Source organism: Galeopterus variegatus, unplaced genomic scaffold (genome assembly GCF_000696425.1).
Source record: "Galeopterus variegatus unplaced genomic scaffold, G_variegatus-3.0.2 Scaffold3191, whole genome shotgun sequence".
NCBI classification, from domain to species: Eukaryota; Metazoa; Chordata; class Mammalia; order Dermoptera; family Cynocephalidae; genus Galeopterus; species Galeopterus variegatus.
The window spans coordinates 157099-170162 of record NW_007729302.1 but is presented as its reverse complement, the minus strand read 5'-3'; the positions used below and the strand labels follow the sequence as shown (position 1 = coordinate 170162).

The following is a 13064-nucleotide window of genomic DNA, read 5'->3' as shown; positions in this document are numbered from 1 at the left end:
AAGAGCTCATTACCTTTTCCACAAAATCTGTAACCGTTTCTTTACTGCCTAATAGTACTAATAATATTGCTATTCTTCTCCCTAACTATCGGATGAAAACTTTATCTTCTTTTCTTCCTCACCCTCCTCCCCAAATCTATTCCATTACCAACTTTGGTACTGATTTAATTGTTAAGCAAATTTGGTAATGATTTAATTTTTGGAACTGCCAAATAAATATAGATTTATACATTTGCCAAATTCACATCCACCAAATCAGGCTTGAGGATGGTCTGATATTTAGAAACTCAATAAATTTGGGGAGAGGAGGGTATCAAACTTCTAAATTCTAGGTCACCCTACTTTTGGGGTGAATTTTGCTGGAACTGGATTTTCGGAACACCTACATAGTACTACGCAGAATCAAACCAGCTCTTTGCACCAGTGCCTTGGTCTGAAGCAATTGCTGGAGGAATAGAACGAGACCTGGCTCTGGTTAGTACACATTTGAATTCTCTTTGATGTAAGGCTTCTGTTTCCACTATAACATTTCGGTAGCCCACAACTCCTCGTTTCTTAAAGTTCTTGAGCAGCCCAGTCTTTGTTTCCAAACTTCGCCGAATTCCAGTGAAGTTTGTAATTTTTACCACAAGGTTGAGAGGCTGATTGCATCCGGTCTGGAACCATTTCCCAGTCCTTTCACTTCTTTTGCTCTTATTTATTTGCCCACCAAGAAGAAAGCTTCAGATGATCTGGTAAAATCCTCACAGATGGGCAGTTAGAGTGAGCACGGACAATTCGTGTCGACCAATGGCCTCCTCCCACTTGCACATCCTCAAGTCCGGATGCAGCTTTCAGTCCGCTCGCTCCCCTGTCACCTGGCGCACCTGGTCCTACAGGCCACGCCCTCAGGTCGCCCTCGGCGCCGCGAAGACAGCGCGACGCGAGGCCACACCTCCCTCTCTTCCTAAGCTTTCGCTCCACGCCCCGCCCCCGTCGCGAGGCCATCTCCAGCCCTCGCGCCCTCGCTCCACCCCTTCTAGTTCCCCAACGTCCTCGGCGTCGGGCCCAGGCCTGCGCCTGCGCGTGCGCCTTGGGGGTCGAAGTCCGGGCACGCCGTGGCTAGAACGCGGAGAGCGGCGGGCGGTGCAGCCAATGGGAGGCGGCGCTGTCTAGCGGCTGGGAGGCGGGGTCTGCGCGGGTGTTAGGTTAGAGCGAGGCGTGACCTAGTTGACAGGCTCTGAGGTGCTGCTGTGGCGGCGGCCGCGGGGCTGAGGCGGGTGGGAGCCGGAGCCGAGCGCGGGCTCAGGGAGGAGGGCGGCGACTGGAGAGTGGCTAGCGGCGCGGGACGCGGATCCGCTTTCGCTTTTTCCCTCCCGAGTGCCCCCTCCCACCCCTCCCACTCCACACACACCGTTTGCCCGTGAGCCTGGGGAACTTGCAGCTTAAAGCCAGCCACCCCCACGGCAACATGTACCCCAGCAACAAGAAGAAAAAGGTGTGGAGAGAGGAGAAAGGTAACCGGCCCGTCGAGTCCTGGGGGTGCGGGGGATGGGGGTGGGGTGGGGGCAGGGGGCAGGCTGTGTGTGCCGCGGCGCCCTCCGTCCGAGCTCCCGCCTCGCGCCCCGCCGGCCGGTGCCGCCTCCCGCCCGTCTGCTGTGTACACACGCGCACACGCTCGCGCTCAACGGCGTGCACGCGCCGCCCCCGGGCACCTGCAGCTCGCACACGTGTGGGCGCACGCCCCTCTCTACCGCCCGCCGCTCCCGGTCACCTTCTCCCTAGGCGGGGCTCAGTCGCGGCGTGGACCCCCGCACAGTCTCCCTCGGGCACGGCACAACTTCCTCTGGACCCCAGCTGGGACTTTGGCACGCCCGGCTGGGGTGTCCCACGGACAGGTGCCCGCTGGTGGGCGCTCAGGCTGCAGCTGCTGCTGCGCCTCCGCGCTCCCTGCATCCTCATTCCTTCCTTCCTTGCCTCTGCTCCTCCACCCCTTTCCCAACTGGCAAAGTGTCCCCACCTTCGGGTTTTTACCCCTTTTCTATATCCCCCTCCGCCGCCTCCGCAGTGTGACTTTTGAAACCTGGAACTCTTGGGGAAACCGTGAGGCTAACTGCCTTCAGAGAAGTCTGAATGGGTGTTTCTCTCAGCAGTGTTTCTCTATTCCATCCCCGTTCATGGTCTGAAGTTGCTCAGAGTAAGCTCCTGTGACTGATGTCACTCTGAATGAACCCACCCCTGAATTTTGTATGTATCAAGGCTTATCCAAACCAGCTGGATTGACAGTGGCTCTCATTCCTCTAAGCCAGGAAGTGTGTGATTCCGTCTCCTCCCCACCCCACCCCCCATCTCTCTCTCTCTTTGGCATCACAGGTAGATGATATTCTTATATAAAATTTGAGTCTCTGGTGTTTCCCCCCCACCCCTTTTCACACCTCTTTCCTTTCATTCTTTAGCTTTTTACAGAAATGTAACAAAAAGTACTTGGATTGTTACTAAGATACGCTAAACATGGGTGAGTTAAAACCCGTAGATTTTTATTGCAAGTCCTGGTCTTTACCAACATGAAGGCCAAAGAGTGAAAGTAAAAGGAATTAATGTGGAAAAAGAATCCTCTGTATAATAGGACCTCCTTCCAACAATACATGAGGAAAAGGGTGAGGAGGGAATTCTTTCAAATAATCTACCAGGAAGATTTAACATAATATAACTGAACACATTTAAAAGGGTCTTTAAAATACTGAAAGATTAGCTTGTATGTCATTTAATTGTTTTAACGATTATGGGCATGTATAGATATAAAAATTCTGGTGTCTCAAAACATGCTGTTGAGAATAATAGCATGATATGTAAAGTAGTGTAAAATAATTTTGCTTTGTTTTTGCAGTAGCAGTCTCTTTAGTTTCAATACACTTTCAACAAAGATTTACCTGTGAGCACTGAAAAATCATTTATGCCCATTTTAGTTGATGGTCTTGAAATGTTAGCTTTGTATTATTGATGATAATGAAAACAAGATAGTGGAAGACATAGATGTTGTTTCAGTAACATGAATCATTGATGAAATTTTAGTGAGTACTTAACTATTTTTCTGTCATAATAGGAAAACAATGTTTCTGAAGTAACCGTTCCTTTATTTAACATATACACAGTTGGACTGTGGCAATGAGGCATCTTAAAATCTCTTTTTAATGTCTCAATTTGTTTCATCTATTTCGTCTAATAATAAGAAAAATATAGCTAAATTAATATTTTCTAAGTGAAGAAGCAAATGCACAATTAAGGAAGGCAGTTAACAAAGTCATTTTGTCTTATCGAAAACTAAGCTGTTTTTGAATGAAGTTTAATGTTAGAGGAAAAAGTTCTTATTTCAAGACTTTAATGTGTGTCTGAGTGTTTTACCAGGATGTCTATTTTTAGAATATTTAAATATAAAATGTCATACATTATACCACCAAGAAGGAGCTAAGGATTTCTAGTATAGCAGTATTAGAGAAGCTGGTGGGATACATGCATGACTTTTGTCCTTTCATCCCACTAGAAGACTGTCAGCATAATATTTTTGTAGCTGTTTTTTAAATCTAAAGAAAGGCTTACCAACCTCATCGAAATGTCAAGGCATTCTATATATTTTACTCAAATATACCGTTTAGTAAGTAGATCTGCCTATTTATATGCTTGGTTCACAGAGGAAGGTTTCATTGTAGAGGTAAAGCATTCTTTAAAGAAAAGTTTTATGTAATGCTGTAGAAACTGTATATATGTCTGTGGACTTCAGTATGTTTCATTGTTTAAACAAATAACTAAGGAGTTCTCAGGAGCATACATGTTAAATAAGCATTATTGATTTAGTATTTTGAGTCCTAATTCAGAACAATTTAATGTGTATTTTCGTTTCAAGTATTGTAACTTAAATTATCTCATTGTTTTATTTTATTGTTTTATTATTGACCTTGTTTTTGTTCTGTGTCCATACTTAAACTTTTAAACAAATGGAATGACAGTTGGAACAATTTAATGTGTATTTTCGTTTCAAGTATTGTAACTTAAATTATCTCATTGTTTTATTATTGACCTTGTTTTTGTTCTGTGTCCATACTTAAACTTTTAAACAAATGGAATGACAGTTACCTTCTGACATTTATGAAAACTGCAAGTTGCTTCATAATGTCTTTCAACCTGATTAGTACTATTGTAATAATTCTGTGTTAGTAGTGCTTTGGCAACTGTTAGTCATTTCCCTTTTCTGCCTTTTTGTGTGTGATAATTCCAAATTTACCATTTCCTTCAAGCTTCCTTTTCCATCAAGACCCCATGCCCTTATACTAAATAGATGACATTGCCTTTTTAATTCACGGGGAAAATAAATGCCATATAACATGAACAGCCCTGACATCTTCCTCCATAGTCTCATTGGTCTGTTTATTTGCATGTCCTTTTGGCTTTGTTTCTATCTCAGAGGAAGCACTTTTCTTTATTATTTCTAATAAACCCTCTACATGTTCTCTTTATCCCATCTCCTGTATTCTTTGAGATGTTTTGTGTCATTTATTAACTGTTGGGTACACTTGATTTCTCAGTGTCTTTGGGTTCCTCTCTGCTGTCTATAACAATGCTCAAGTCTCTTCCACCTTAAAGTAGCTTTCCTTCCACATGGCTTCGCCTTGGAGTTGTTCTCACTTTCCTTCTTTTTGCTCATCCCTCATAGTCAGTCTCCTGGATATCAGTTCTATTCTAATGAAACTAATGTTCTTTAAATCATTCAGCAATAACAATGATGGTACAAAAATGAGAATAGTTACTATTTAAATCCTGTTTGTGTGCTCAGCATTATTCTTAGTAGCTTACACGGGTTATCTCATTTAATTCTCACAAAAACCATATGAGGTAGGAAACTGTATGAGTAGACAGTAAGGTCAAGAGTTTTGAACCCTAGTTGCCTGAGTTTGAATCCTAGTTATATTGCTTACTAGCTGTGGGACCTTAGGTAAGTTATTTTACCTCTTTGTTTTAGTTGCTTCATCTATAAATTGGAAATACCTACTACTTATGCCAAAAGGAAACTAAAACATTAAGAAATTAAGTAACTGACCCAGGATCACACAGATTTGCATAATGAGTTATAGTAGAACCCAAACAACTCTTTTAACCACTTGGCTCTCTTTTCGGTGCTGTTGATGACCCAGTTGATAAAAATGCTTATTAATCTTTATTCTTACTGACCTTCCTGTAGCAGTGGATAGTATTTCCTCCTCCTACTTATTAAAACTTTTTCTCCCTCCCCCCCTTGTTTCCTTATCACTGGGACTTTGAACCCCCGGTGACAACTAAGTGTCACATCATTGCTCCCCTGTTTGTGCTCAGTCCCTAAATGTTGGTTTTTTGAAGTTTGGTCCTCTGCTTCTTTTCTCCCTCCCTTTCCTCTCCTCTCCTTTTCCTCTTCCTCTAGGACCAGAAGTTACAATTTCCAAATAGGCTGGAACTCTGCTGAGTTCCAGAGTCTTGATTTTAACTCCTTGATTATCCTGTAGCCACCTTAAACTCAATTTGTTGACCCTTGAGTAATGTGATTTGAGTATGTCACCTCTGATTAAAAAAATTTTTTTATGTCTCCTATAGTGGCTGAAGAAGAGATAGTTCTGGGAGTGGGAAAAATGTTGGTTCCCCATTTTTTGTTCCCTTTTGCTTACATTAATACTTCTGCTGTTTATTTCTGTGAAAGAATCTTTTAAAGTGATTAGTTTCTAAGGGTTAGATTACCTTAAACTAGGCACTATCCTTAAATCCATTCACCTAAACAACTACAATACCTTGTAATATTCTGAAAGAGAATTGGAGAGTGTGAGAGTATGACTGTCAATCTCCACATTGTGGAGGCCTCTGGTATATGATACATAACAGCTGACATACAGACTGAGTGAGGATGCCAGTATCAGTTTATATATTGAATATTAGTAAATCTTAATTTCTTCCATGTTTCTTTAGATTAAAAAGAAATATAAATAGAATTTCTTACATTTTTTTCCCTGCATGGTAGTGGATAATTTTTTGTGCCATCTGTGATATGCATAATCAGCTTTGAGTATTGGTGCTCTACTTCATACAATAAAGGTTAAACTCTTCAGCATGCTATATAAATCCCTGTAGAGTATCATTTTACCTTAGGTTTCCAGCTATTTTTCACTTGTGGCCATTCCCCTCCTCATACTGTGTCTTTGAGTATTGGTGCTCTACTTCATACAATAAAGGTTAAACTCTTCAGCATGCTATATAAATCCCCGTAGAGTATCATTTTACCTTAGGTTTCCAGCTATTTTTCACTTGTGGCCATTCCCCTCCTCATACTGTGTCTTTCAGCTTTACTAAAGTATTTGTATTTCCTTACCTTTGTTTTCGTTGTTCTGTTAGTCTGAAATATCCTAACTTTTTACCTCTTCATGGCAAAATTCTCCCTATCCTTCATGAAGCAGCATTGGGAACTTTTCCTGAGAATGTAGAATAGTGTAGTGGCTAATAGACTAATGGAGATATCTGTCTGGATTTTGGCTTACTATTTGAATGCTCACTTGCTTTGGGCAAACTTCTTAACTTTGCTGTGCTTCATTTCCCTATCTTCAAAATAGGGATAATAATACTATCAATTTTATGAGTTGTTGGGAAGATTATTTCAGTGAGATTATACATGTGAAATACCTGGTACACAGTGAGTTCTTTATAAATGACACCCCTATTATTAATTCTAAGATGCAATTCTTCTTTTATGTTTTTTTATCTTATAAGCAAGATGTATATTTAAAAGAATGTTTTCTATCACTACCACAAAGCTGTTATTAAATTAAAAGTGCACTTTTATTCTTGATGGTATTATAGAATTGAGGAAATATCTTGGTGGCTGCCTGTCTTGTGCTCTCACTGTTTATACATACCCATTTTAGCATTTTATGTTTTATTTCCATAGGTATTATTTTGTATCTTATCCATCTCCTCTTTTGTCCTGTAAACTCCTCAAGGTTAAAGATCACCTTTGTTCCTGCAGTATATGAATGCATCACCTGGCATGTAGTAGAATGTCAGTAGATGTTGATTGAAAGAGTAAATGAATATACTTACTTCTTGGACAATCACAAGAGAGTCTTCTTCATCAGGCTTTGATTTCTTTTTTCTTGCTAATATGAAATTAATTTGACACCTTTTAACACTCATATATGGAGTGATTGCATTTGCATTTTAGTGTTCCTCAAGACTGTACCAAGCCTTTGGTTAGTTTAACATGGTTGATATTTAAAGTGTAAAATAATTCCTGAGCTCAAAAGTTAAATACAAATGGAGATTCTGCTTTTATTTTGCAAGAACGTTTACTGAAGATGACCTTAGAGGAGAGACGCAAAGAATACCTAAGGGACTATGTTCCCCTGAACACCATCCTATCCTGGAAGGAGGAGATGAAAGGCAAGAGCCAAAATGATGGTAAGTTTCTCAGAACATGTTTTAGGTAGATGCTGTGCCCATTTATTTATAAATCCTGCAGGACAATTGTTGACAGAAATGATTAAGTGGCATTCAATAAAGAGATGACATTTTTGCTATTTTAGTATTTGAAATTATTGCTTGGTGTCATTTAATTGTTTTTAGTAATCTATCATATGTTTATTAAGGTTAGGAAAGTGTATTAATATAATTGTGTTCTGAAATATACCACATTTATGATATGGTACTTTTTTAAATTAAAAAAAAATTTTTTTAACTGTTCTGCAATAGTTTCTTGGAGCAAATGCTTTAGGGATTTGCTGCTTCGGTGGCTTGGCCCATTGAATTTGCTTTGGTTAGTTTCATTTATATAGCATTTCTGTAAGTTATTTTAAGGATTGGATTTAGTTGAAAGAGAGTGTATTAGGAAGAATAGAGAAAAACCAAATAACAGTTTTCATAATTTTAGAGCATATATATTTTGAATGCTGTGGTATTAATTCCACATGTAAAGTATTTGTATAACAGAATTTACTTTCTCAAAGTCTATGATTTGAAGAAAGTCTAGATGAAGTTTTAAGGAGTAAAAAGGTGGATGGGAAGTTTCTAAAAACATAATAGATTTAATGCATATTTAATATGTTTACCTCTGCATTAACACTCATTGGTATTAATGATCTGGATGTGAAGTTTAGATAAATAGGGTACTTTTTAGTTGAGAAAGAAAGGAGACGTTATGAAATGGACTTGGAACATGCTGATTTCACAGGTGTGGTCTTAGATTGATGGAACTATACAGGATACTATGGGCCTGGAAAATGAAGACTAGCATAGAATTCCCTGAAATCTGTGGGGAACAACAGCCACATTAGGCTTTGGTGTCTGTGAAAAGAACACATTTACCTGAGGATATGGGCTTTAGACAGAATTTTGTTTTTCTGAAAGGCAAAGCATGTGGGGTTGGGAGTGAAAAAAATGTGTGTTCTTTTAGACCTTACACCACCTGGAGACATGTGTGATCTTGGGCAAGTGGGGTAGTGGCTCTACCCAAGTTCTAATGAGGTCATTGGACAAGTTGATTGGGATGTGCACATCTGATCTGCCTGCCCAGTATCTTCAGAAAATAACAATAATGGTCTAACTAAGATGTCATTGAAAGAGAAGGCAGTGCTGTGTAATGAAAAGAATACAGAGCCAGAAATCAGGGAGACAGAGTTCTGGCCCTTTCCGACATAGGGTCATGTGCCTCTTCATGTTTGGGTCTTAGTTTATTCTTCTTTTGTTTGTAGGCCACTGGTATTGAATACTTCTGCTCCATTTTTTTATGGCTAGTAAATCTCTTTTTCAGTTCTTCATTTAACTCATTATCTTTCTTGGTTGCTATTTTAGCTGGTCAGTTTTCTAAGGATGCAGTACATGATGTTCTTTCTAACAAATTTTGCTTCTTGAGATAGAGATAGAATCCTGTGCTGGCAAAAGAACTGACAAAGCAGCAGTGATACCCAGGCTGCATTACCCAATGTTGGGCCTGCTCATTTCTGCACAGAGGCATGGCCTTTCTATTGGCTGCTTCTGTTAGAAGATTCAGCAAGTAACAATGTAGGATAGAACTGGATTGTGAGAGAACCCAGAGATGGATGTTTTCAGAGATACCACGCACGAAAATATGTTCCCCAATCAGAAAAGATACATTGAATAACACATGACATGGTTATTGTTTAACAAGATGCTGTGGATTTAATCCCATCTCCCAATATGAGCTTTACAAGTGGTTTACAACTGCTCTTTGTATTTCATTTTCCCCCCCTTATGCATTTTTGAACTTGAAAATTCTCCATGGGGAACTAGGTAATATTGTCAAAATTGTATTCCTATTAAATAGTGTTTTATTCTTTCCATCTAATATCTGAAATGTTACTTCTCTCTATTGTGACAAACTGGTGACTGATCTCCCTTTTTCATGAGATGGAATGGCTCATTCTGCAAGTAATATTTGTTCATTTTTTTTTTTAAATACACATCTTTCATATTTTCTTGCTTCTTGTGTTACCTATTCAGTGCTCAGTTTTAATAATATATTAGTCAAGAAAGTTTTAGTATTTTAACAGTTGAAAAGATCCTTTAAGAACGTAAATTCAAAAAAATGATGAAGGACTACTATACCTATATTTTATATATATTTTTGTATTTTATTTTGAAATGTTTAAGTCATTGGTTATAAATGTATATGCATATGAGTATAAGTAGGTTGATATTTATAATAGTTTAATCTTTTTTTAAAATTAAATTTAATTGACATAATAATTGTACATATTTATGGGGTACAGTGTGATATTTGGATACGTGTATACAATGTGTAATGATCAAATCAGGGTAAGGAGCATATCCATTGTTTCAAATGTTTGTCATTTCTTTGTGTTGGGAACATTCAGAATCCTCTCTTCTAGCTATTTGAAATTATACAACAAATTATTGTTAACTATAGTTGTCCTATAGTGCTATAGAACACTAGATAGATATTATTCCTCCTATCTAGCTGTGATATTTTTATATTTTATTTTGGAATGTTTAAGTCATTGCTTATAAATGTACATGCGTATAAGTAGGTATTGATATTTATAACAGTTAAATTTTTTAAATATGGGACTTTTAACTAAGTACTAAAAGAAGTCTGTTTATAATTCCTTGTCACTTAAGTTTCTAATTTGTAGGACATGAACAACAATATTTATTGGGCTAGAACAGTATACCAATTTTAAATTTAGTTGTTTATCATTACCTGTGTTTTTAAAGAAGGCTGTTTTGGCCTTAATATCTATGATTACATGGAAAGCTATTTTTCTTTTTCTTTTCTTTCTTTTTTTTTTTGCTTTGCTCAGATTTCCTTAATTAAATGCTTCTTGTTATTTTATTATAGTAGAAAGTTAATTAAAAAGGAGGGAGTAGCTGAATGAGTTTTTAACAATTTTGGTTTTAAGCCTTCCTAAAATAAAAGGAAACCAAAAATTGCCCAACAATATCGAATCAATGTTTGGATGGAAAGGAGGAGGCAAGTAGATAACATTTTTACTTTGACTTATTACTTTGGTAATATTGGAGAGCTTTGGATCAGAAGAGGAAAGAATGGGAGGTGATTACCAAAACAAAACAAAACACAAAACCTATTAAATACTTACATAAAATAATAAATGATGAGGATGACTTAGGTGAAAACTATAAATTTATTTTACTCAGGTATGACAAAATATTTTTAAAAATTGGTCATTTAGAAAGAAACTTCTTATTTCATATCTTATATGTATGTTTATATTCAAATCTGATTTATAGGTCATTTGAAAAACTAATATGAAATGTCTGTGAACTATCTAGTCTTCTTCGTAAGTCTGAATCTCTCTCCATTTTTTTGAGGTGTATAGAAATATTTTGATATGCATAGGTTGATTAGAGGCACGTTTATAATCTATCGTTTCTTTCATGTAAGAAATATTAACATAGTAGTTTAAAAAGTTCAGCCTTATTTGTTCCCATTTTCATTAGTACTAATTTCTACTTTTAAATTACTTCTTTAAGAAGTAATGGATAACCAAATAAATAAAAGTTAAGTCCAAACTTCTGAACTTAACATAGTAGTTTAAAAAGTTCAGCCTTATTTGTTCCCATTTTCATTAGTACTAATTTCTCTTTTAAATTACTTCTTTAAGAAGTAATGGATAACCAAATAAATAAAAGTTAAGTCCAAACTTCTGAACCCCCCTCCCGTCACTGGGCCTTTATTTGGAATTTTCCTTACCACTCATGCATCAATGGTTGCCTTTTTTCATCTTTCAGTTCTAAGCTTGAAAGCCTTCTATTCTCTGTGAAGTCTTCCCTGACTCCTTACGCTGGTAGAGTCCTTTATTACATACTCTCATAGAGCTAAATTTTTTTTCATAGAGCATTTATAGCAATTGGTTTTTGTGTACTCCATCATGGGATTATCTAATCAAAGTCTGTCTTCTTTATGAGACTGATTACCACGAAGATAGGGACTGTATTGTCCTAACTTTCTTTTATATCCCTGGTGTCTGGCACAGTGTGTAGTACACAATGCGCAGTAAATATTTGTTCTGTGAATTGAATAAATGATAAACTATTTACCTAATGATATTTTTATGCATTATTTCCTTTCTTTCCACCTTTCTTCACTGTATTATAAAGATTACTGTGGAAATGAAAGCCTTAGAAATTAAACCAGGTGATTTTTAACATAGGTGATAGTTTACATTTTTGTAATATGAGATTGGTTTTATTAAGTTTTAAATGTTAGATAGCCCAATGATAAATTTTAATAAAGATTTTACTGAACTATTACGTGATATTTAACTAGCTGAGCCAAGGATGAGAATTCACGTGTTATTTGTATTCATGAGTATTGTATATTATTTATAATACATAGTAACTAAGCGTCATGATTTTAATTTCTGTGACCTTAAATGTCAACAAAGCTTAACTAAAATAAAGTGTTGTCATTCTAAGTGCATTTACTTTGGCATTACTGATTCTTCAATCAACTAGAAGAAATTATTTTAATATTATGTTCTGTTTAAGTCCTTTATTGAGTTAGTTTGTTTGCTTCAAAGAGGACTTGGATACAGACAAAGAATTTGTTTCCCGAGGAAGAATTAGACTAAATAACGTCTAAGGATTTTGAGAATAAATGAAATTCACTCCAGGTATGAAAACATTAAGAATTTCTGTGTAATTGTATTCTTTGTGAAGGGTTGAGCACTGGTTTAGTCAAATATTTGTGAGGTAATTTTATTTAACTTCTAAAATGGAGAAGAAAAGAGTATGAAGTTATATAGGAATTCATGAATTATTGCATTGTTCTGTTTTTCCTGTTTTATTTCCTTCTTGGGTCTTTCGACTGCTTTCCAAGATTATTTTGACAACACATAAATAAGTTTTATTGTGCAATGCAGTATATACCACTGAGTGTAATGTAAATTGTCCTTGTATTAAGCTTGTTTTTTTACATAACTTAGAAATAAAAACCAAAAATCTTTTATTTGTTGATATGTATAAAGGTGACTTGGTGTTGAGACCAGAAGATGAAAAATTCTTCCTGTGTAATTTGTAAGTCTGTAACTTCACCACATACTCTACTAGTTTCTTTTTCACACATTAAATTAATTATAGTAGTAAATATGGATTTTACTGAAATACATTTTGTTCAGTGCAGACAGCTTTGAGATGGGTTACAGACTGGTGGTTGCCAAAGCGAACTTTTCTTTATTTTTTTTTCCTGATAGTCTTTCTGTTTGAGAGAGTCTTCATGATGTCTTTTTTTCTTTCAAATTTATTTATTTTAAATTGACATAAAATTCTGTGTATTTTATAATGTCTTTGTCTTTTTTCTGAAATTTTGTTTGTTTTCAAAACAAGGATTTAAATGCAGCTTATTGTCTTATCTAAGCCTTTGATTTAGATCCAGGTTGAGGATTACTGATGAAACAGGTAACAAAATATAGATAATAAGTACAGTTCAACTACAGTGGTTGTGTGCATGACAGGACAATGGAAAACTGTGAAGGTTTTTGAGCAGAATTACATGAAGAAACTTTAAGATGATGAGAATA

At 36.8% G+C, this 13064-nt stretch overlaps 1 protein-coding gene across 1 annotated transcript in view; it reads left to right on the top strand.

Moving 5' to 3' along the window:
• The first annotated feature begins 1207 nt into the window (after window positions 1–1207).
• LOC103600030 (O-acetyl-ADP-ribose deacetylase MACROD2-like) overlaps window positions 1208–13064 on the top strand; it is a 69349-nt gene continuing 57492 nt past the window's right edge. Inside the window, exons 1-2 of the mRNA XM_008584263.1 lie at window positions 1208–1496; window positions 7330–7446. Coding sequence (XP_008582485.1) covers window positions 1451–1496; window positions 7330–7446 — 163 coding nt within the window. The 5' untranslated portion in view covers window positions 1208–1450. The remainder of the gene's footprint in view (window positions 1497–7329; window positions 7447–13064) is intronic.